Genomic DNA, 25,562 nt, shown 5'->3' with positions numbered 1-25,562 from the left:
TTATTTAAAAGTAACTGCTCAGTTTAAATTTAGTATAGAGGTACCCTCATTCCTAAAAATTATATAGAACAAATGGGGTGTGGTGGGGCAGCAGGATTTTTATGGTACCTTCAAAGGAAATGACAGATTTAATAATGATAAAAAAATGTATTTTATTACAAACATATACAGATTAAAAAGGAGTCCATCTGGACAGTGAATTTGTTCTGAAAAATACAATACATAGAGCAATTAGATTAAAGGGTAACTCCACTTTGGTGGGGAAAAAAATAGCAAATAAAGAAAAAATAATATAACACATATACCGTATTTATCGGCGTATAACACGCACCGGTGTATAACACGCACCCCAATTTAGGAGGGAATTTTAAGGAAAAAAAAAACTTTTAGGAGGGAAGTTGAAGGGAAAAAAACTTACATTTAAATGCCCATCATTGCAGCCTTCTCAGTGCAGCCTTGCCCCAGTGCAGCCATGTCAGTGCAGCCTTGTCAGTGCATGCAGCCTTATCAGTGCAGCCTTTCCCAGTGCAGCCTTGTCAGTGCAGCCTTTCCCAGTGCAGCCTTGTCAGTGCAGCATTCCCCAGTGCAGCCTTGTCAGTGCAGCCTTCCCCAGTGCAGCCTTGTCAGTGCAGCCTTCCCCAGTGCAGCCTTCCCCAGTGCAGCCTTGTCAGTGCAGCCTTGTCAGTGCAGCCTTCCCCAGTGCAGCCTTGTCAGTGCAGCCTTTCCCAGTGCAGCCTTGTCAGTGCAGCCTTCCCCAGTGCAGCCTTCCCCAGTGCAGCCTTGTCAGTGCAGCCTTCCCCAGTGCAACCTTGTCAGTGCAGCCTTCCCCAGTGCAGCCTTGTCAGTGCAGCCTTCCCCAGTGCAGCCTTCGTCAGTGCAGCCTTCCCCAGTGCAGCCTTCCCCAGTGCAGCCTTGTCAGTGCAGCCTTCCCCAGTGCAACCTTGTCAGTGCAGCCTTCCCCAGTGCAGCCTTGTCAGTGCAGCCTTCCCCAGTGCAGCCTTCCCCAGTGCAGCCTTGTCAGTGCAGCCTTCCCCAGTGCAGCCTTGTCAGTGCAGCCTTCCCCAGTGCAGCCTGCCCCAGTGCAGCCTTGCCCCAGTGCAGCCTTCGATCCTGTGATCCCCTGCCATGCTGGGCTTCAAAATCGCCGACCACGATTTGAAAATGGCGCCGCCGGCGCCGAAATACACAGAGCCGGTCCTCGGCTCTTCTCGGCGGCTCTCGTTCACTTTCGGCTCCACTCGTAGTCCCGCCCGGGATGGGCGTGACTGTGAGCGGAGCTATCCGAACCTAGCCGAGTACACTCGGCTAGGTTCGGGCGGCGCTCGAGTGAAGCCGAAAGTGGCCGAGAAGAGCCGAGGACTGGCTCTGTGTATTTCGGCGCCATTTTCAAATCGCGGTCGGTGATTTTGAAGATCTGGCAGCTCCGGATCGCAGGGGATCGGCGTATAACACGCACCCGCGATTTTCCCCTGATTTTAAGGGGAAAAAAGTGCATGTTATACGCCTCTAAATACGGTAATTGCAACACTAATCATATTTTAATTGAATGTTATTAAAAATTACCTTTCCTTATTTAATCTGCAGCCGGTGTAATTTTCTAACATTCTGCATTTGTAACGACATTTCATACCCAAACATTTCATACCCAAATCCCAAATGCCAGGGCCCATAATCGGTTTGCAGGAGGCTAGCATTCAGTCCCCTCCAAAAGCCTCTTTTCCGGCTAGGTCTGTCACATTTCTCCCCTTTCGGCAGGAGACTAACACAGGAGGAGACCCCAGACGGGTTGACTCCGAGGTTAGTCAGTAGTTCCAGTCCCCCAATGCCGGTATCCACTGAGTACCCCAAATAAATTGTTCCAAACAGAGAATTACTCACCCAGCCAACCTCTGCATCTCTCAGAGAACATGCCCGCCGCTGGCGAGAGGCCTGGACTGGCCCTTCTCCCTGGAGTCTTTTCAGCCGCTGGAGAGGGTGACTGGGCTCACTCCGTCACGCTGTTGGGGATCTGGGCCGACCGCCCAGCATCCCTGGGGTATACAAGTGGAGACTGAAGTCCCATCCACTTTTGGTAGGTGAAAATCCCCCAGTGCTTGCAAAGCATGGCTGACATCCTCCTGTCCCAGTGCCGCACCAATTTTTGGGGTTGTGTCAGTAAAGACCGAAGTCCCTTCCACTACCACAAGAACTCCCTCTTCTGCTAGGTGAGGGCAGAGGCTTGCAGCACTCTGCTCTGTTGCCAGCTCTTCTGCTGGATTGGTGGCATCATTCTGGGGTGCCATATGCTGCTGGGAAGGGACCATCTCCTTCTCACCCTGGGCCTCCGGAACCGCCACAGGTGTAGGGCAGAGGTCTTGGACCCTCTGTCTGGTGGACAGCGCTTCAGCTGGGGAAGTTCTTTGTAACTGCACAGATACTGCTGTTGGTGCTGGGCAAAGCACAGTGAAGCCCGGCATTAACACCAGCTCCCCCACCGGAGGCTCACCCGGCTGTTCCTCCCCAGCAGAAAAGTCCATCAAATCCCCTGTGTCTGCAACTGGTGTCTGGGGATAGAAGTTCACAATCTCATGTCCGTGGAACCCAGAAGATGTCATCAGTGCTGGGCAGAGGTTAGCAGAACTCTGCCCTGTTGTCAGCACTCAGGTTTAAGCTCTGAGACCCCTGCAAGACTGAACATAGCCTCTCTGTATTCTCGCAGGTCCTCCAGGGTAGGTTCCCCTTCATCGCCATACACAAAACAATCTGAAAGGCTCTCCCACAGCAATCCATGGCCACCAAAGTCATATCCCTCCAGAGAGCATTCTGTTGTCTCCCCTAAATATTCCTCCTCCACGTGCCATTGCAGAGCCCAATACTGATTGTCCAGCTCTATTTCTTGCAGGACCAGCCTGTCCAACTCAGTCACCCATTGCTCCTGGGGCCACTCTCCCAGGAATTGCATTCGTAACTCCCATTGTTCACTGGCCTGCTGCTCTGGGGTTGGAAAGCACTTGCCCAGTTGCGTTGCAGCAACCTGGAGGGCTCTAATCCAGTGTCTTACCCGGATCTTCTGCCTGAGCTCCAGGTATTCATTCACAGTCCTGGGGATTGCTGAAAGGATGATCCGCAGCAGCCCCAGGAACTTTGATGCCAGATCCATATCTCCGCAGGGGTGTCTGAAGTCTGCTATGCTGGGCCTTTCGGTTATGTTGGGTCTTTCAGCTCTATCCATTTCGACTAGTTCTGCGATAATGTTCATCTCGTTACGGTTGTTGGCCGGTCGGCCGGTCGGCCCCGGTTCTCCAGTAAGTCCTTGAGGGAAGAGAGCTTTAGCCGTCCATACTGTGCTTCCATTGTCCTGTGTCCTCTTGTAGCTGTCCTTCTGGGCTGTGGGAATGATCCCTCTGCTAGCCACCAGTGTAACGACACCCCGAGTATGAAAGGGGTTAAAGTCGTTTAGGACATTTCATACCCAAACACAAAGGCAGCTACCGAACACTCCAATCAGCCGAACAAGGAACCCATACAAATAATCCACCCCAAAAACGAGATACGGCTCTGACTTCAGGTTTCAAGCAGGAATCAACTCATTTATTATAACACATGGAAACAACAGATAAAATAACTCAGAGACTCTTTCCCCCCCACCCTTGGAAAAGAGGGCGGGTTAAACTGTCCAATGACAATGGACACACAGGTCAGGTGTGTTTAACGTCTCATCAGTACACAGTGTTAGCAGGGAGAGCTGTTGGAAGAATCCCCCCTCCCTCCAATGCAATACACATCCTGTGATCCAAGGCAGACAAACATAATAGAACATTGGAATACAGCCCCACCCAAAACTAGCACAGCAAACAGTACACAACACAATGAGAGAGCACACATTATATATACACACATATACAGCATTGAGTCTCTGACTAGCACAGATCATAGTGGGGTTCTCATTCACCCTGTGCCCCTATTAGTGACTCCCATCACAATGGCATATCCAGGGTCCCCAGAGTCTGTGTGTCTTGGGGGACATGGACCTGAATTTAAAGTAACGCCACCTCCAGGGTCCCCAGGCATACAGCTCACAAAGAGCACCATCCCCCCAAATGCCAGGGCCCATAATCGGTTTGCAGAAGGCTAGCATTCAGTCCCCTCCAAAAGCCTCTTTTCCGGCTAGGTCTGTCACAGCATTGCACTATGGCTACCTGGAGTTGTTCTGTACACAAAATGTGTACTGACCACTCCCCACAAACATAATTTCCTGCTTGTGTGATTGGCTCACCAATTTTCCCAGAAGTCTGCCTAAGATACAAGTCAGATTTCAGGCATCCCCTGCAACAAAAATGTCATTTTTGGAGAGATACTTTCAATAGGAGCACATCTAATGGGATGCAGGCCCAGCAGATTTACTCATGAGTGCACTGCAGCTGCACGTCTGACAGTTAATTATGAAACCACTCCCATTAGACCCACTCAGTACAGAGGCACAGACAAACACACATGGATTTCTTCAGAATAACAAAAGGTAGGAATCTGCAACAAAGGTTGTTTTAATCCTTGCAATGTGCATAGATCACCCAGAGGGGAATATTTTTTTCTCAACAAAAGTTATGCTTTAAGTATGTACATGCAAATATTTGTCAGCTACAAAATATACAATTCCAATAACACATTATTATTTGAACAGAGTGGTGTGGACAGTAAACTCACCCTGGGTTAACACAGAGAATCCCAGGTCATAGCTGCAGGAGGGGGGGGGGACATCACAGAGAAAACTCATGGGTGAGCATGGGAGCACATATGTACCAAAGCCCTTGGACATATAGACTCATATACAGTATCTCACAAAAGTGAGTACACCCCTCACATTTTTGTAAATATTTTATTATATCTTTTCATGTGACAACACTGAAGAAATTACACTTTGCTACAATGTAAAGTAGTGAGTGTACAGCTTGTATAACAGTGTAAATTTGCTGTCCCCTCAAAATAACTCAACACACAGCCATTAATGTCTAATAAGCTGGCAACAAAAGTGAGTACACCCCTAAGTGAAAATGTCCGAATTGGGCCCAATTAGCCATTTTCCCTCCCAGTGTCACGTGACTCGTTAGTTTTAAAAGGTCTCAGGTGTGAATGGGGAGCAGGTGTGTTAAATTTGGTGTTATCGCTCTCACTCTCTCTTACTGGAACTGGAAGCTCAACATGGAACCTCATGGCAAAGAACTCTCTGTGGATCAGAAAAAAAGAATTGTTGCTCTATATAAAGATGGCCTAGGCTATAAGAAGATTGCCAAGACCCTGAAACTGAGCTGCAGCACGGTGGCCAAGACCATACAGCGGTTTAACAGGACAGGTTCCACTCAGAACAGACCTCGCCATGGTCTACCAAAGAATTTGAGTGCATGCTGCTGCAGGGGTCAGTCTGTCAGTGCTCAGACCATACGCCGCACGCTGCATCAAATTGGTCTGCATTGCTGTTGTTCCAGAAGGAAGCCTCTTCTAAAGATGATGCACAAGAAAACCTGAAAACAGTTTGCTGAAGAGAAGCAGACTAAGGACATGAATTACTGGCACCATGTCCTGTGATCTGATGAGACCAAAATAAACGTATTTGATTCAGATGGTGTCAAGCGTGTGTGGCGGCAACTAGGTGAGGAGTACAAAGACAAGTGTGTCTTGCCTACAGTCAAGCATGGTGGTGGGAGTGCATGGTCTGGGGCTGCATGAGTGTTGCCAGCACTGGGGAGCTACAGTTCATTGAGGGAACCATGAATGCCAACATGTACTGTGACATACGGAAGCAGAGTATGATCCCCTCCCTTCAGAGACTGGGCCGCAGGGCAGTATTCCAACATGATAACGACCACAAACACACTTCCAAGACGACCACTGCCTTGCTAAAGAAGCTGAGGGTAAAGGTGATGGACTGGCCAAGCATGTCTCCAGATCTAAACCCTATTGAGCATCTGTGGGGCATCCTCAATTGGAAGGTGGAGGAGCGCAAGGTCTCTAACATCCACCAGCTCCGTGATGTCATCATGGAGGAGTAGAAGAGGACTCCAGTGGCAACCTGTGAAGATCTGGTGAACTCCATGCCCATGAGGGTTAAGGCAGTGCTAGAAAATAATAGTGGCCACACAAAATATTGACACTTTGGGCCCAATTTGGACATTTTCACTTAGGGGTGTACTCACTTTTGTTGCCAGCGGTTTAGACATTAATGGCTGTGTGTTGAGTTATTTTGAGGGGACAGCAAATTTACACTGTTATACAAGCTGTACACTCACTCCTTTCCATTGTAGCAAAGTGTCATTTCTTCAGTGTTGTCACATGAAAAGATATAATAAATATTTACAAAAATGTGAGGGGTGTACTCACTTTTGTGAGATACTGTATGCATAAGTGCATCAAGCATATCTAAACATGGATCATAGGGATTCGTAAAACTGCATACTGATTATTTACCTACTGGTAAAGCAATAATGGTGTTTTTAGTGTCCTTTAAGGAGAAGATACAAGCCAACAACAGTATTCAGGGTATTAAACTATGTGGTACCCCATCCTAGGATAATGTAGTCCATACAGTAAGGTTTAAAATCCTTTCCGATTGAGGCTTGGTGATGAAGGACCCTGTATAGAGGGCAATGGTTGATTTAAACTGATGATACTATCTGATAAAGGAGACAGATTAATCCCATACATAATCATGAATGTAGGCACATGTAGGAGATAGAATAATTCACCTAAACAGTCCTGTATACAAGCAAACATAGAGTATGTCTCATAATGGCAATACAAGCCTGTGCGCAGAAACCAACAAAGCTCCTAATATCCTTGTATCATGAAAGAAACACATAAAAAAGTATCCATAACCTCTACGGAGATCGCTCTGCAAAAAAGAAACAATATAAGTAGCAATACACACACCTCTTATCCAATCAGAACTATAATACAGTTAATAACATACTTTAGAATCCATTGTTTCTGATGTAAAATTACAGTTGGAAATAAATAAAAACTCACTATATCTGCTAACTTGTATGCAAAAACACAAACTAGGTAATAGAAGAACAAGTTGATCAGCAAGATCTTTTCAAACAAAAAATGTGATACAGTACATTTGACCATACCTAAGAAACTAGAGCTGATGCAGTCTAGTCAATGCAATGTTCTGAATCAGCACCCCAAATAACCCCAAGAACAGATCTAAAAAGCAAGGCACCAAGAAAAAAAGATTTTTTTGTTGAGCTGTGTAATTAATTGCTGTTTTAGGTAGCATAACCAAGTTTTACAAATACTTTATGTTGTCTTCATGACCCTAAATGCCAAGAAGATTGCCAGCTTTTTGATTGTCAATGTATATGCATCTACCCATCATCCATACCTTGCAGCCTTCGAGGAGAATAAAAGAGGCTGGCAGGATGCAATGGGAATTTCCCTCTCAATACCCCTGTATGTGTTGCTAGCATGCAATGAGTTGGGACAGAGAAAACTATTTTTATAAGAGCGCCAGCAGCAATTCCAGGACTAGGTCGTCCACTGTCAAGAGCAAGGATACCAATCTGTGCCTGCCTGGGTAGAGCAGGTGGTGGGGCTAATAGCTGCCATAGCAAACATATGCTAGGCAGGCCATACACTGTGTGGTTGCAGGAAAGAAATTTGCACAATTTCCTCATCAACACTGACAGTGCTGACAGGGGAATCCCTCCTGCTGAGCAATTGTCTGCTGCCGGCGGGGGTAAGCTGTCCCCACTGGGAAAAGACAGTGATTATCGCTAGCGGCTATAGCAGAAAAAGAATCCAGCAAGCAGGTTGTACATTTAGTCTGCCCATTAACTGTTTAAATCTCAGCCGGTTCCTACTGAATCAGCTTAGATTCGAAGCGTGTATGGCCGGACTTATGCTTGTGCCATAAACTTAAATAATGCCATTGTTATGACCACAATATTTTACTGATGTTGCACTCTGAAGTTTAGGCAGGGTTGCTCCTACATTCGCCTGCCAGGTGTATTTGCCTTGGCCTATTGTTAGGGATCAGTTGAGTTCACCCTAATGCCCCGTAAACACGATCGGATTTCCAACAACAAAACTGGATTTTTTTCCGAAAGGATGTTGGCTCAAACTTGTCTTGCATACACATGGTTACACAAATGTTGGCCCAAAATTCCGAATGTGAGAACAAGGTGACGTACAACACGTACAACGAGCCGAGAAAAATTAAGTTCAATAGCCAGTAGTTCAATAGCCAAAAATGAAGTTCAATAGCTCCTTCTGCTTGGTTCCGAGCATATGTGAACTTTTGTGCGACGGACTTTTGTACACACGATTGGAAATTCCAACAACAAGTTTTGTTGGCGGAAAATTTGAGAACCTGCTCTCAAACATTTGTGGGCGGAAATTCCGACAGACCTTCCTTTTCTAAGAAGCTGACAACAGAGAATGCATCTAGCGCCTTGAGGCGATTCAGTTCGCATTTGCAGCGCTTTACAAATCATTCATTCATTCATTCAAATGTTCGATGGAGCATACACACGGTTGGACTTTCCGACAACAAGCTCATATCCAACATTTGTTGTCGGAAAGTCCGATCGTGTGTACGGGGCATAAGTCTGGAATTGCTGCACTTCTCTCTTCTGCCGCTAGGTGGCCAGGCACCTGGGGAAATTCGATAAGACAATGGCAATGCAAGGACAGATTAGGAGTATATGGGGTATCTCAGCCAATGGGCAGGGGTTTTCTTGAATCCCCTGGCCTGCTGGGAGAACCTATATATTTGGTGGAGTCAGGTGATCGGTGTTCTGTGCCACCTGGGCAGCTGTCTGGGTGGACATGTGTTGTGTTGCCCGGGCTGCTAGGCCGGATTTTGGGCCTATCCCGGGTACATCTGGCTTCTAGGCTGTCTGAGGGCCTGTCCAGAAGCCAGAGAGCAGTGTAAGGTTGGGATTGCGGCTTGCAGTCCAACCAGAAGTGACGGTTCTACCTGCCGGAGAACCTGTCATGGTCGGAGGTAGAGGGGAAGCTTTCGCCACTAATGGACCAACCACCTTATAACCAAGGACCACAGTGAGTAGCTGAAGCAAGTAGCAGAGCAGTATTCTCACCAACTGGGGACTGCGAAGAATCGGGAAACTTCAGCAGGTGCCAGGCCAGGAACCCAGCCAGAGGGGTGACGCTTGAGGAGTATCTGAAGTGCCAAGCCAGGGACCCAGCAGGGAAGGTTGGGTGACGCTTGAGGAAGATACTGTGTAAGCAGATCAGAAGAGTTCAAGGGATTCAGTTGCAGTGAATCAGCAAGTCTAGTGAGAGAGACTTGGAGCTCAGTGGGTCGAGAATCTAAAAGAAGTGATTGTAGAGGAAGCAAAGGAGTTCATTACAGGTTGTGTTAGAAACTGTTAGAAAGACTGTTGCCATAGGAGACAGCGCATCTACACATGCAGATGTGGTGTCCCGCTGGATGCCTTTTCCTGCATGGCTGTCTACCTGTAGAAGTCTCGGAGTCTGCCAATTAACATTGCCACTACCTAAGGGTGGCCTTGCCCTAAACCCTCTCTCCCACAGTTCTGTTCAAGAGAATATAAATTTCTTTGCATTCAAAAAGTGTCTGGCGACCATGAATCTATCTTGCATTACACCCACCATGCCTTGTAACCCACTCTATCCAGAAGGATGTCAGCTGTCCTGGGCCCTGGAGGTTCTCATTAGACTTAAGGAGTCCTGGGACCTCGCTACACTTAGGTGCCCATACTGTCCCACAGTAAAATAAGGGGCTAACAGTGGCCAAGGAACAAATGCCACGGCACGGTGTGAGGAAAAAAATCCCCCTGTGTGATGGTGTCACTAGAAGAGATAAAATGTCCCTGTGTGGTTGTGTCACTAAAAGAGATCAAATGCCCCTGCATCAGTCATGGGATAATAACACTGTGCCTAAATCTCTACTCCAGGCAAAGCAGAAATACATACATGCAAGACCTCTGATTGGCTATTAAATAAGCAACCACATTCATCATTATTTCTTTATTGCCAGCAAGCTTCCAGTGTTTAACAGTATTGTGCAATATAGCAGGGCCTGGCTGACTCACATTTAATATTCTTCATCTCCCTGTGATATTTATTTGAAGACTCATCTAAATTAAATTGTGTTTATTATATCAGTTATAACCCCCCACACAGCCCTTTTTATTGCAAGATGTTCCCAGTTGATTGAATCAGTTGTTTTACAAATAAGGTCAGTTCAGACCCACTTCTTAGTGCTGTGCCCACCTGGGAATGAATGTAGAACGGAGTGCAGGCAAGTTCCCAATATTAGTGGAAGGGTGAAGCTCACCACCTGGTGTCCTCCTCCCCCCCACACACACGAAGCACTGCACCCAGGGCAGCTGCCCCCTCTCTTGTTATATCCCACCCTGCACAGCCAGGCACATTCATTTCTCAATCACTCCTGAGACAAAAAACAGCCCTTGCTTTTATTTTTTTATTTAGGGAGATTAAACTTGTGATGTGATGGGATGCCCACTCTTCAGGGACATAAACTATATACATCCGGTATATACACACTTCTCTTCTACCTCCAGCATAGACTTGTTTGTAGAACTACAACTCCCAGGACCAGCTAGCATTGACTGTTTGATCCAACACAATTTCAGTTAGATACTTGTGAATGCCCTTTGCAGGCAGGAACCCACGGGACCCTTTAGTGATGTAGTAAAAATAGAGGTCTTTGGTGCTAGCTGTCCTATTTGTGGCTACTGCTCCCAGTACCACCTCTTCAAGCACTGCTAGCCCGCCTGGCTGTAGCTGCCCTATTCACTAGCCCTCCTGGCTACTTCCCAGACTGGCTCTGCATCTATCTCAGACTGCTTGCACCTGGCATGCCTCTCAGTCCTCTGACTGCAACACTCACCAGCTGTCCTGGCTGTCTTCCTCCCTGGAGATTTGCCCGGCAGTGTTCTCCTGCTGTCCTTTCCTGGTCTAGATCCCCCTGTGTGTCATGATAAGGGGTCCCTTCCGCACCCAAGCCCAGGCCTTAGTTCACCCCCCTTGCCAACTAGGAGGCTACTCTCAAAGGCCTCCGACAGCCTAACATTCCATCTTCCAACTGAACTCCAATGCCCCAGCTGGGCTGACCCAGAGTATTTGAGGGGGCCTGCCCCCTTCCAACCCCTCTGTTGGGGATTCATCAGGGCCCTCAGAACACTCCAGTCAGCTCCTCCTAGACCCCTCCCAACTGCTTCAGGAATCTTCTCCAAGTTTCCAGATAGCAGGGGGAGTCACCAGAGAAGCTGCTGATGAGTCATCCAGCCTCCCTGAGTCACTCAACCCTGACCCAGAAAAATACACAGGCTTGGCTACCAGCCAAGCCTGAAAATGTACCTACACTAGCACAAAACCTATACTTAGCACTCTAGCCATGCTAGGGGGTGCTACACTATGAACATAAATGAAGGCAGCTACGATACAATAGACAATTCTTGCCTTTGGACTCCCAGAGATATTAGAAACTGATTAGAGACTCAAGTCAGTGGAGAGCATTCATATCTGAGGTGTTAGATTTGGCCAGAACAAATATTAACACCTCTCTCCAGCCTGCCCCCCACACCCCCTAAACTAATTGCTGGAATAGAAAAAAAGACAGATCCAAATGTCTCTTTTACTAAACTACATCAGCAGTCACATGATGCTCCAGTACCAAGTCTTCTCTCCTCTGTGTACAGGAGGCTTTGCCCTTCTTCAGGTGTTGTCGCCCCTATCTGTGTTTGACGTGAATACTTCCTATAGATTATCATGTGGCTGGGTCCTCTCAGGATCCAGAAGAGGAGTCCCAATGGTGACATCAGAAAAAGGAGAACAAAGGGTAAAGTAAAGCATAGGCACATTTACTGTACATCACTGGATTACCGGATGGTGGCAATGGATACTGATACGATGGACTTGGTAAGTAAAACATCGTTTCACCAGTTATTTCAAAAATAAAAAAAGGCTTTGTCTGGAGATGGGCCCTTTAACCCCTTCCTGCCTGCACTATTACCAAAAGACAGCTACAGCGCAGGCTTACATTGCCCGGAGGACGTCCATGATCGCTCTGCCTGCGCACCACACTCTGTGATTGTTGTGTTCTTTCAGATTGGTGGAAAAGGGCCAATCAATTACCACGTGATCAGCTGTGTCCAATGACCATGATCATGATGTCAACCCAAGCTAGTTATTGGCTTTTGGGTGGAGAGAGCCGATAACCAGCTTGTGCTAAAGGGACATCTACACTGATAATCAGTGCAGTCCAAATCAGTGCAGACCAGTGCTGCCAATCAGTGCTCATCAGTGCCCATCAGTGCCTTCTCATCAGTGCCCATCAGTGTAGCCTCATCAGCGCACATCAGTGAAGGAGAAAAATTACCTGTTTGCAAAATTTTATAACAAACTATGAAATTTTATTTTTTTCTAAATTTTTGGTCTTTTTTTTTTTGTTTGTGTAGCAAAATTTAAAGCACCCCAGTGGTGATTAAATACCACCAAAAGAAAGTTTGTGTGATAAAAATTTCATATGGGTACAATGTTGCATGACCACGTAATTGTCACTTAAAGTGTGACAGTGCTGAAAGCTGAAAATTGGCCTGGGCAGGAAGGCAAGGGGTTAAGGGAAATCTGTACTGACAAACGTTAGCTTGTTTCATCCCATGTAATGCAGATGTGCGGCTGCAAAGAGAGTAGGCTTTAAAGCGGTTGTAAACCGCTGCACTTTTTTCTTCTTCTTACCTGCAAGGCAAAGGCATAATGTGCTAGTATGCATCGCATACTAGCACATTATGTGAAACTTACCTCAAAACAAAGCTGGAGACAGCGTCCATCTTCACCCATCTTCCTTCCGGGTTCGTGGACTCTGTCACTGGCCGGAGCCGCGATGACGTCACTCCAGTGCATTCACACGGGAGCTGCTAGACACGGCACAGGGCTCTGATGAAACGGTCGTTCCTTCAGAGTACATGCGCCGGTGATGTCATTAGTGGCGTATACAGTAAATATCTCCTAAACGGTGAACATTTGGGAGATATTTACACTGCCTATAGGTAAGCCTTATTATAGGCTTATGTATAGGTAAAATTTAAAAATGGTAGTTTACTTCCTCTTTAACTCCCACTTGCTGCACATATGCATCCATGGAGGGCCAAGGTTTTGAAACTGCTAATTGTCTGGTAGTCTTGCGGATTCAAAGGTTTCAGTTACCTTTAGGTCGATGATCTGGAACAGGTTGCACATCAGGAGTTCTGATTTCACTTTCTGCGCACTTGTTCTAGATCAGTTGCTCAAAGTAGGTCAGAAGAAGCCAAGTGCTAGCATTTCCAGAAGGAGATCAGAAATAGCTGTTTACATATTTCTTTCAATAGAGATGTTCTTTAATTTGTTGTCTGCTCTGCATCTCTTTACACCAGTAGACCTAACCATCAAAGGGATGGATCTTTGGAAGTCGCCATGCAGGCCAAACTTTCTGAATTTTGCAGACAGCAGTAGAAGTGAATTCATGTATGGAACAAAATCTTTTGAAGTCATTGTGGTAGCCATTACCCATTGTTCAGAGCAAGGATGACAATATTGTCCTTAGAGTCCTTTCACACTGGGGCAGGGGCGTTGTCGGCGGTAAAGCGCCGCTATTGTAAGCGGCGCTTTACCGTCGGTATGCGGCCGCTAGCGGGGGTGGTTTTACCCCCCTGCTAGCGGCCGAGAAAGGGTTAAAACCACCGCAAAGCGCCTCTGCAGAGGCGCTTTGCCGGCGGTATAGCCGCGCCATCCCATTGATTTCAATGGGCAGGAGCGGTAAAGGAGCGGTATACACTCCGCTCCTTCACCGCTCCGAAGATGCTGCTGGCAGGACTTTTTTTACCGTCCTGCCAGCGCATCGCTGCAGTGTGAAAGCCCTCGGGGCTTTCACACTGGAATGAAAGCAGCGGCACTTTCGGGTCGGTTTTCAGGCGCTATTATTAGCGCAATAGCGCCTGCAAACCGCCCCAGTGTGAAAGGACCCTAACAGTAAATAACTAGAACAGACCAGGTGACATATAACTTCTACCTTAATCAACACAAACAAACAAAATAATACAATATCAAAAATGATATATTCTGAAAATATCCAAGTGAATACAATTTAATAATCAAATTTCTGCTTAACACTCAAAAGTGTTCTCACTAACTTCAATCTAAAATCAGTCATATGTATAGTGCAGTGCAACTAGCAACAAACTAGCAAAATTCTTAGTGAATGTATATAAATAACAGTACAACAATTGATCATCCAAAAACAATAATTGCTATAAACCAGAGGTAGGCAACCCCGCAAGCGGTACACGAAGCCTCTTTTGCCGGCACTCGACTTCCTCCTCATCAGCTGAGCAGTGCAGGGAAGTGTCAGTGAGACACTAATGTATTCCAATCTCAGAATTCCCCACACTGCACCTGTACTGAGGGCGAGGCACTGCGCCCCCACACATTGTAAAAGATGGGAAACATTGTTTGGTTCTCTAACTTTGCTGTAGCTGCGATCGTCAGCTCTTGTGATGGGAAAGAGATTGGGTGCAGTTCTGCTAGGGGGGGTCCCTGTTTCCAATAGCAGGAGGAGGAGGACTGTCATTGGCCACTGCTAAAGCCAATCACAGGCCTGCTAGCCCCTTCCCCCCACCATCTGGAGGAAGATGACTGACTTGGTTGCCACTGGCAATCTCAGAAAGAAGGGATTTCACTGTGATTGAGAAAACCACAATCAGGTGACAGTTTGTGGAATTACTGTTGAGCTTCTGGGAACTCTGTTGAACTTATTCCTGAACCTTTGTGTCACTTACTACTGAACCCTGGCATTCTGTGTCCCTTTAAGCCACAGCCAGTATTCAGCGCAATGAAAATCACACCCAACTTTTCCTGTGGCGCAGAGCGCCGCACTTTCTCTCAGCTGCGGGCGCCCAACTTATGGTCCTGCACACAGGCCCACTACTGTCAGAAAATACCCCTGACCTGAGCTCATCATTGCGCATCCATTCAAGATGCTTGTCTGTGACATTACATACATCACATAAATCACATACAAATAGAAAAAATTGTATACCACGCTAGTGACACATAAAAAACAAAAAAATTAACTAAAAGCAGCCACTAAGAGTGAGATACACACACAGAATAAATGGAAAAAATGTAGCAGCGCTAAAAAAAAAAAAACATGAATAAGTAACACAAAAAGTATCTAAGTGTAAACCAGACTAAAAGTGATATTGCTACTCAACCCAAAACCAAACAGTGATTACTGAATGGTGAATAACATATTTGCATAAATAGTAACACAAGTGAATATGGAATAATGTTCATCAGGGATAAAACTGTTCGTCAATAGCAGAACTGTTCTTAACACAAAATCCATAAGTCTAGTGAATACGTGGAAATAATAGTGACAGATCCACCACCGCAAACAGAGTGTCAACACCACATAGAGTGCGCGCTTACCATAAGGCAAGCTAGGTACGCTTGTGGCCAATTACCCGGCCAGGGCCTTTATCCAGATGAGGGAAATGGTGCCTCAATAGGATCCAAAGGCCTGAACAGCTCAGCCAGACACGTCCTGGACATGTCTGACTGAGGTGGTACAGTGGTGTGGCAGATGTGCAGGGTAGTACAGTGGTGGGGCAGATGTGCAGGGTAGTACAGTGGTGTGGCAGATGTGCAGGGTAGTACAGTGGTGTGGCAGATGTGCAGGGTAGTACAGTGGTGTGGCAGATGTGCAGGGTAGTACAGTGGTGTGGCAGATGTGCAGGGTAGTACAGTGGTGGGGCAGATGTGCAGGGTAGTACAGTGGTGTGGCAGATGTGCAGGGTAGTACAGTGGTGTGGCAGATGTGCAGGGTAGTACAGTGGTGTGGCAGATGTGCAGGGTAGTACAGTGGTGTGGCAGATGTGCAGGGTAGTACAGTGGTGTGGCAGATGTGCAGGGTAGTACAGTGGTGGGGCAGATGTGCAGGGTAGTACAGTGGTGTGGCAGATGTGCAGGGTAGTACAGTGGTGTGGCAGATGTGCAGGGTAGTACAGTGGTGTGGCAGATGTGCAGGGTAGTACAGTGGTGTGGCAGATGTGCAGGGTAGTTCAGTGGTGTGGCAGATGTGCAGGGTAGTACAGTGGCGGGGCAGATGTGCAGGGTAGTACAGTGGCGGGGCAGATGTGCAGGGTAGTACAGTGGTGTGGCAGATGTGCAGGGTAGTACAGTGGTGGGGCAGATGTGCAGGGTAGTACAGTGGTGTGGCAGATGTGCAGGGTAGTACAGTGGTGGGGCAGATGTGCAGGGTAGTACAGTGGTGTGGCAGATGTGCAGGGTAGTACAGTGGTGGGGCAGATGTACAGGGTAGTACAGTGGTGTGGCAGATGTGCAGGGTAGTACAGTGGTGTGGCAGATGTGCAGGGTAGTACAGTGGTGGGGCAGATGTGCAGGGTAGTACAGTGGTGGGGAAGTTGTGCAGGGTAGTATCTAGATGAGGGAAATGGTGCCTCAATAGGTTTCAAAGGCCTGAACAGCTCAGCCAGACACGTCCTGGACGTGTCTGACTGAGGTGGTACAGTGGTGTGGCAGATGTGCAGGGTAGTACAGTGGTGTGGCAGATGTGCAGGGTAGTACAGTGGTGGGGCAGATGTGCAGGGTAGTACAGTGGTGTGGCAGATGTGCAGGGTAGTACAGTGGTGTGGCAGATGTGCAGGGTAGTACAGTGGTGGGGCAGATGTGCAGGGTAGTACAGTGGTGTGGCAGATGTGCAGGGTAGTACAGTGGTGTGGCAGATGTGCAGGGTAGTACAGTGGTGTGGCAGATGTGCAGGGTAGTACAGTGGTGTGGCAGATGTGCAGGGTAGTACAGTGGTGGGGCAGATGTGCAGGGTAGTACAGTGGTGGGGCAGTTGTGCAGGGTAGTACAGTGGTGTGGCAGATGTGCAGGGTAGTACAGTGGTGGGGCAGTTGTGCAGGGTAGTACAGTGGTGTGGCAGATGCGCAGGGTAGTACAGTGGTGGGGCAGTTGTGCAGGGTAGTACAGTGGTGGGGCAGTTGTGCAGGGTAATACAGTGGTGGGGCAGATGTGCAGGGTAATACAGTGGTGTGGCAGATGTGCAGGGTAGTACAGTGGTGTGGCAGATGTGCAGGGTAATACAGTGGTGTGGCAGATGTGCAGGGTAGTACAGTGGTGTGGCAGATGTGCAGGGTAGTACAGTGGTGGGGCAGTTGTGCAGGGTAATACAGTGGTGGGGCAGATGTGCAGGGTAATACAGTGGTGGGGCAGTTGTGCAGGGTAATACAGTGGTGTGGCAGATGTGCAGGGTAATACAGTGGTGGGGCAGTTGTGCAGGGTAGTACAGTGGTGGGGCAGTTGTGCAGGGTAATACAGTGGTGTGGCAGATGTGCAGGGTAATACAGTGGTGGGGCAGTTGTGCAGGGTAGTACAGTGGTGGGGCAGTTGTGCAGGGTAATACAGTGGTGTGGCAGATGTGCAGGGTAGTACAGTGGTGGGGCAGTTGTGCAGGGTAGTACAGTGGTGTGGCAGATGTGCAGGGTAGTACAGTGGTGGGGCAGTTGTGCAGGGTAATACAGTGGTGTGGCAGATGTGCAGGGTAGTACAGTGGTGGGGCAGATGTGCAGGGTAATACAGTGGTGGGGCAGTTGTGCAGGGTAATACAGTGGTGTGGCAGATGTGCAGGGTAATACAGTGGTGTGGCAGATGTGCAGGGTAATACAGTGGTGTGGCAGATGTGCAGGGTAGTACAGTGGTGTGGCAGATGTGCAGGGTAGTACAGTGGTGGGGCAGTTGTGCAGGGTAGTATCCAGATTAGGGAAATGGTGCCTCAATAGGATCCAAAGGCCTGAACAGCTCAGCCAGACACGTCCTGGACGTGTCTGACTGAGGTGGTACAGTGGTGTGGCAGATGTGCAGGGTAGTACAGTGGTGTGGCAGATGTGCAGGGTAGTACAGTGGTGTGGCAGATGTGCAGGGTAGTACAGTGGTGGGGCAGATGTGCAGGGTAATACAGTGGTGTGGCAGATGTGCAGGGTAGTACAGTGGTGTGGCAGATGTGCAGGGTAGTACAGTGGTGGGGCAGTTGTGCAGGGTAGTACAGTGGTGTGGCAGATGTGCAGGGTAGTACAGTGGTGTGGCAGATGTGCAGGGTAGTACAGTGGTGGGGCAGTTGTGCAGGGTAATACAGTGGTGTGGCAGATGTGCAGGGTAGTACAGTGGTGTGGCAGATGTGCAGGGTAGTACAGTGGTGTGGCAGATGTGCAGGGTAGTACAGTGGTGGGGCAGTTGTGCAGGGTAATACAGTGGTGGGGCAGATGTGCAGGGTAATACAGTGGTGGGGCAGATGTGCAGGGTAGTACAGTGGTGTGGCAGATGTGCAGGGTAGTACAGTGGTGGGGCAGATGTGCAGGGTAATACAGTGGTGGGGCAGTTGTGCAGGGTAATACAGTGGTGGGGCAGATGTGCAGGGTAATACAGTGGTGGGGCAGTTGTGCAGGGTAATACAGTGGTGTGGCAGATGTGCAGGGTAGTACAGTGGTGGGGCAGTTGTGCAGGGTAGTACAGTGGTGGGGCAGATGTGCAGGGTAGTACAGTGGTGGGGCAGATGTGCAGGGTAGTACAGTGGTGTGGCAGATGTGCAGGGTAATACAGTGGTGGGGCAGTTGTGCAGGGTAGTACAGTGGTGTGGCAGATGTGCAGGGTAGTACAGTGGTGGGGCAGTTGTGCAGGGTAATACAGTGGTGTGGCAGATGTGCAGGGTAGTACAGTGGTGGGGCAGATGTGCAGGGTAATACAGTGGTGTGGCAGATGTGCAGGGTAATACAGTGGTGTGGCAGATGTGCAGGGTAGTACAGTGGTGTGGCAGTTGTGCAGGGTAATACTAAAGTAGTTTACAGCATTTACTTTATAAAAAATCCTTTTCGTGAGTGTGAAGTTGAGATTTTTTTGTAATAAAATTGGCACGCTCAATTTCTTTGAAAACGTTTTTCGGCACACTATGCTCAAAAGGTTGCGTACCCCTGTTATAAACAAATTTAACAGTGAAAATAAGCATATCGCCCAACATTTTGAGATAGGAATGAGGGACACCTACTAACAAACGTATGTAGGCATAGGACACACCCCCTGCCACACCCCCTTAAAGGAAAATTAACCAAAAAAAAAAAGATTAAATCAACAAGGACTTTTTTTTTACCGCTACTAATCCATTATATTGGCTCTTAAAATGTACAAATACAGCAGTTTAGAACTTGGATGAAAGGTTTAGCACTGGGAAACACTTTTTGAAAGATAAAAAGTACATTTTATATACAACTATGAGGAACAGACCAAAATGAGGGACAAATGAGGAGTAAAGAGGGACTCCTCTTCCTAAGCGCCAGACATCCAATAGGGTTGCCCGGCGCTTTGGCCAATCAGGAAGCAGGTCTGACGCCCTGCCTCCTGATTGGCGGGGAGGAAGGTTAGTGTGGAAATAGCGAAAATCAATTTGCTATCGTCACACAATTGGGTGGGATCAGGGCACACTCTCTGCGCCCCAAGCCCACCCTATTTTGAAGCCTATTAGAGCCTCTGGCTCTAATCAGGTGCTTCAAAAAGTACCACCCCCGACATAGGAATCCATGTGTCTGGCGTCCTGAAAGGGGCCGGGCGCATTGGATGGGGGAGTGGCGCCCGTGCGCCCACAGTGAATGGGCCGCCACTGCAGACCCTTGTCTATAAGATTGTTTATGAGCACTGTTTTAATCATTCAACACGGAGCTGGACCGTGGAAGATCACAGCATCTTGTCATTTCTTCTATTTGAATTAATAGCACAATGAACTGCTGAGTTATAACCACTTGCTTTTTTTGTTTGGACTTATTTTCACTGTTCAATTTGTTTATAGCAATTATTGTTTTTGGATGATTAATTGTTGCACTGTTATTTATATACATTCACTAAGAATTTTGCTAGTGTGTTGCTGGTAGTTCTGCACTATATATATGATAGATTTAGACCAGGTGACATGTCTAGTACGGCAGTGATGGTGTGTAATGTGCGGTTTTTCATAGCAGCCAATGAAAATGTAGCCTTTGTAAGTCAGATCACTCTAGATTGATAAAAGGCACAGTCTGATTTGTCTCTTTACACTGCCTCATAAAGTTAACCCATGTAAGATAATTGTTTTTTCTTGCCAGGAAAATGTGAAGCGCTTCAAGAAGCATACTGATAACCAATGGTGTGGTGGCTACCAGGAAAATGGGGAGAAGAAATGGCTGAACAAGGTGTTGGGAGAAAATGAGAGGTTAGTGGGAGCTGCTATGTGATGCGCAAAATGAATGACCCCTTTTGAATAAGCATACACATTTAACCCTAATAAAATCAGATCTGCAAGATAAATTTGTTTAAAGTGCAGAGGTCTAACAGCATTTATCAAAAACCAAACACACCCTGTAACCCTAACACTAACCCTCTCTGTAACCCTAACACTAACCCTCTCTGTAACCCTAACACTAACCCTCTCTGTAACCCTAACACTAACCCTCCCTGTAACACTAACACTAACCATCTCTGTACCCCCAACACTAACACTCTCTGTAACCCCAACACTAACCCTCTCTTTAACCCTAACACTAGCCCTCTCTGTAACCCTAACACCAGCCCTCTCTGTAACCCTAACACTAACCCTCTCTGTAACCCTAACACTAACCCTCCCTGTAACCCTAACACTAACCATCTCTGTGCCCCCAACACTAACCCTCTCTGTAACCCCAACACTAACCCTCTCTTTAACCCTAACACTAGCCCTCTCTGTAACCCTAACACCAGCCTTCTCTGTAACCCTAACACTAACCCTCTCTGTAACCCTAACACTAACCCTCCCTGTAACCCAACACTAACCATCTCTGTACCCCAACACTAACACTCTCTGTAACCCCAACACTAACCCTCTCTTTAACCCTAACACTAGCCCTCTCTGTAACCCTAACACCAGCCTTCTCTGTAACCCTAACACTAACCCTCTCTGTAACCCTAACACTAACCCTCCCTGTAACCCAACACTAACCATCTCTGTACCCCAACACTAACCCTCTCTGTAACCCCAACACTAACCCTCTCTTTAACCCTAACACTAGCCCTCTCTGCAACCCTAACACTAGCCCTCTCTGTAATCCCAACACTAACCCTCCCTGTAACGCCAACACTAACCCTCCCTGTAACGCCAACACTAACCCTCCCTGTAACCCCAGAACTAGCCCTCCCTGTAACCCTAATATTAATCTTCCCTGTAACCCCAACACTAGCCCTCCCCATAACCCCAACACTATTCCTCCCCATACCATAATACTAACCATCCCTGTAGTCCTAACATCAACCCTACCTGTAACCCTAACGCTAAACCTCCCTGTAACCTTCACACTCCGTGTTCGATTACCCACATCTAATACTTTTACTAACAGTGACACTAATCCTCCTTGTATTCCTTAGTTACCCCCACATTAATCCCTCCCACCCCAGAACCTGCACACTAACTCCCTATCCCTACATTTAACCCTCCTGTAACCCTAACACTAATTCTCCTTGTAACCCTCACACTAATTTACCTTTGCACTAGACTTCCCTGTAGCCCTCCCACTAAACCTATTTGTCACTCCAAAACTCAATGTCACACTAATCCTTCCTACAACCCTAACACTAAGTAACCCTCACACTAATCTTCCCTGTAACCCTAATACCAACTCCAACATTAAAGTGGATGTAAACCCCAATTTTTTTTTTTTTTTATGTCATACAGTAGAGTATAAGATTTCCTATCATTTGAGCCCAGTCTTGCCACAAAGAGTTAATCCATCTCTGAGCAATCCTCTTTTATTGTTCAGTGAGATAAATCTTGACAAACTGAGAAAAACTTTGTCAAATCCTCCCCCTTGCTGTGAGTGACAGGTGATTTACATATCTCGTGCACTAGCCTAAGAGACAGGCATTTTTTTTTAATTCCCTCCCCCACTCCTTTCTTCAGCAGCTCTGCAAGGATTGGCTGTTCCACACCTCAGCATGATTGGGCATGCTGAAGTCATGTGGTTACTTTCCTGTCTTTTCACTGGATGTTAGAGATCATAGCAGAAGTTCAGTTAAAAATACACAGGAGAAAATGCATATTGACAAGGGGGAGTGTAGAGGTGGGCGGGGAGTCTACTGACATCATGACTCCACCCACCGAGCTCCAGACAACAGACCCGCCCACAGAATCTGCAGTTTTTCGGGTCTCATAACAGACAGAGGGGAGACATTTGACAGGTAGGGATACATGCAGGAGGCATGTATATCCTTATAGATAACCCCTATGGGAGTAGTTTAGAAAGGATGACATTGGGTTTACATCCACTTTAACCTTAATGCTGTGTAACCTTTGGACTAACCTTTCCTGTAACATGCATGTCACCCCTCACTGTAACACTAACCTACTCTCCCCATAATACTATCACTAATCATACCTGTAAGCCTTACACCAACCCTCCCTTTAACCCTAAAATTAAGCTTCCCTGTAACTCTAATGCCAAGTACTGTAATCTTCACACATTAACCCTCTCTGTAACCCAACACTAACCCTTTCTGCAAACCTAACTGCACATACAACCCTAACACTAACCCTCCATGTAACACTAACACTAGTCTTTCTTATAACCCTCACAATAACACACAGGGCTGGCCCTACCATGGGTGCCAGTGGGTCCCAGTGGGTCCATTGGATCCAGGCAGCACTTTGAGAGGGGCAGAAAATTGAACCACGGCCGCCTCAACTTCTCTTCTATTTCCCCAGCAAATTGACGACCAAGACTTTATTCCAGCAGTTTTGTGCGACGATGTGATGTGATGATGACGCCTGCCCATATACTACCCTAGCCTGTCTATATACTACCCTAGCCTGTCCATATACTACCCTAGCATGTCTATATACTGCCCTATCCCGCCCCTATACTGCATTAGCCCGCCCCTTGAAATTGAACATAATGGTATGTTATATAATTTTGCATATAGACAAGGTGCTGTTGCATGTAAATCTGTCTTCCTGATAAATTTAATCTTAGTTTTAATTATCATGATATAAAATAATGTGGGGGCCTTTTGGTGGGCGTGATTTTTTGGGGGGGCTGGGGGGGGCAGCATTTCATTCTTGGACCCAAGCAGCACAATGTCTTGGGCTAGCCCTAATAAAACACAGGTCCTGACGCCTTCCCTGTAACCCCTACAATAACCCTCCCTGTAACCCTAACATTAACCCTCCCTGTAACCCTGACACTTACCTTCCCTGTAATCCCAACAATAATCCTCCCTGTAACCCCAACACTAACCCCTCCCTGTAATCTCAACGCCAACCTTCCCTGTAATCCCAACCCTAACCCTCCCTGTAATGCCAACACTAACTACACATTGTAGTCAGTTCTCTAACTGTGTTGGGAACTCAGGCCTGCTCTCCTCAGAGAAGCCATTCATTGGGATGTTCAGTGTGCTGCTGTTTCTCTTCCCACAGCTCTCTGAGCTCCTCATGCAGCTGAGAACAGAGGGTATGCGATCACTTATGAAAAACTTTAATTCTGCAAATGTCCATAATCTTTTATTTACCCAAAATGCCCAGAATATGTTTATTTTAACCTTGGCAACCCATATTTCCACTATCTGTCTGTGCACTGCCTGTGCTCTTGCTTTCAGGTACTGTATTGTTCTGCAGATATTGGAGTTACTGTTTTTTCATCTTTTCCACAGACTGAAGAACATTTCAGGACCTAATTGCCTAACTTGGAACCCTGATGAACTTTATCTAAATGACTGTGCTGTGAAAAAAACATTTATTTGTATTAAATGAGGCAAGCAGGCTTTGCCTATTTTTCCTGGCACATGCCCAGCACTCCGCTCTTCGCACAGGAATCTGCTATGTCTGCCATTGTAACCAAATAGTATAAAGACTTTGGTCAGAATCTACTGAAAACTTCTATTTGCAAAAATACATTACCAAACAGTGGCATGCCTTGGGATGTAAGGACATGAAGAACAGTCAGCCTCGGATAAAGCAAACTGGGGATGCTCTAAAATCACATTCCAATTCACCTGCATATACTGTACAAGCAGCACCCAGTGTCAGGAAGGGAGAACAAGTCTGGAGGGCAGCCAGGGGTGCTTTGTATTCTATAACAGTGGGATGAGAAGAGGCAGAGTGTCACCAGCTGTACAGTTACAGTAACAAGATTTTATTTCAGTATGGAGTGACTAATATGTCCGGATTCCAGGCAAGCTGAACACATGATTCTAAACCAGTGTTTCCCAAACTTTTTTGTCTTTTGACGCGCCACAAAGATCTAGCAATTTTTGTCGTGAAGAGCTTATTTATTTTGACATATATATTTAACCACTTCAATACCGGGCACTTAGACACCTTCCGGCCCAGACCAATTTTCAGCTTTCATCGCTGTCTCCTTTTGAATGACAATTGTGCGGTCATACATCAGTGTACCCAAACAGAATTTTCATCATTTTCTTCCCACAAATAGAGCTTTCGTTTGGTGGTATTTGATCACCTCTGCGGTTTTTGTTTTTTGCTAAACAAATAAAAAAAGACCGAAAATTTTGAAAATAATAAAAGTTTTGCGTTTGTTTCTGTTAAAATTTTTTGTAAATAAGTAAGTTTTCTCTTTCACTAACAGGCACTGATAAGATGGCACCGATGAGGAGGCACCAATGTGCGGGCACTGATAGGCACTGACAATGGGCACTGATGGGCACTGATAGGCGGCACTGATGGGCACTCATGGGTGGCACTGATGGGCACTGATAGGCGACACTGATGGGCACTGAAAGGCTGCAAAGATGGGTTCTTATGGGTGGCACTGATAGGCAGCACTGCTGGGCACTGATACGTGGCAATGATGGGCACTGATACGCGGCACTGATATGAGGCACTGATAGGCATCCCTGGTGGCACTGGCAGTGGTAGGCATTGGAGTGGGCACTGATTGGCAGTTGCCTGAGCATTGATTGGCAGCTGCCTGGTCACAGATTGGTATTTCCCTGGGGGTCTAGGGGGCATACCTGGTGGTTCAGTGTGTATGGCTTCCCTGGTAGTCCTGGGGGGCATCCCTGGTGGTCCTGGGTGGGATCCAAGGGGGGGCTGTGCTGATAAACAATCAGCACAGACCCCCCCTGTCAGGAGAGCAGCCGATCGGCTCTCCTCTACTCGCGTCTGTCAGACGCGAGTGAGGAAAAGCTGATCACCGGCTCTTCCTATTTACATCGTGATCAGCCGTGATTGGACACGGCTGATCACGTGGTAAAGAGTCTCAGTCAGAGACTCTTTACCTAGATCGGAGTTGCGGTGTGTCAGACTGACACATCGCAGCAACGATCGCCGCGATGCGCGCCCCCGGTGGCGCGCTGCGGCTTAATATCTTGATCACGTCATATGACGTCCGGTCAGGTCATTGAAACCACTTTGCCGCCATCATTTTGCTATATGGCGGGCGACAAGTGGTTAATTTTAACTTTAATGTGAAGGATGTGCCTGCTTTTGAGTGCAAATCAGATTGAAGCGA

The 25,562-nt window shown here is 47.2% G+C and overlaps 1 protein-coding gene across 3 annotated transcripts in view; it reads left to right on the top strand.

Moving 5' to 3' along the window:
* LOC141139148 (C-type lectin domain family 2 member L-like) overlaps positions 1 to 24,639 on the top strand; it is a 112,148-nt gene extending 87,509 nt beyond the window's left edge. For all 3 annotated transcript variants that reach the window (XM_073624995.1, XM_073624994.1, XM_073624992.1), the window contains 2 exons: positions 20,175 to 20,281; positions 23,743 to 24,639. In XM_073624995.1, the coding sequence (XP_073481096.1) occupies positions 20,175 to 20,281; positions 23,743 to 23,842 (207 nt within the window). In that variant the 3' untranslated portion in view covers positions 23,843 to 24,639. The remainder of the gene's footprint in view (positions 1 to 20,174; positions 20,282 to 23,742) is intronic.
* The last annotated feature ends 923 nt before the right edge of the window (positions 24,640 to 25,562 follow it).

The sequence above is a fragment of the Aquarana catesbeiana genome, linkage group LG04 (assembly GCF_042186555.1).
Source record: "Aquarana catesbeiana isolate 2022-GZ linkage group LG04, ASM4218655v1, whole genome shotgun sequence".
Taxonomy (NCBI): domain Eukaryota; kingdom Metazoa; phylum Chordata; class Amphibia; order Anura; family Ranidae; genus Aquarana; species Aquarana catesbeiana.
This window is presented reverse-complemented; position numbering and strand designations above follow the sequence as displayed.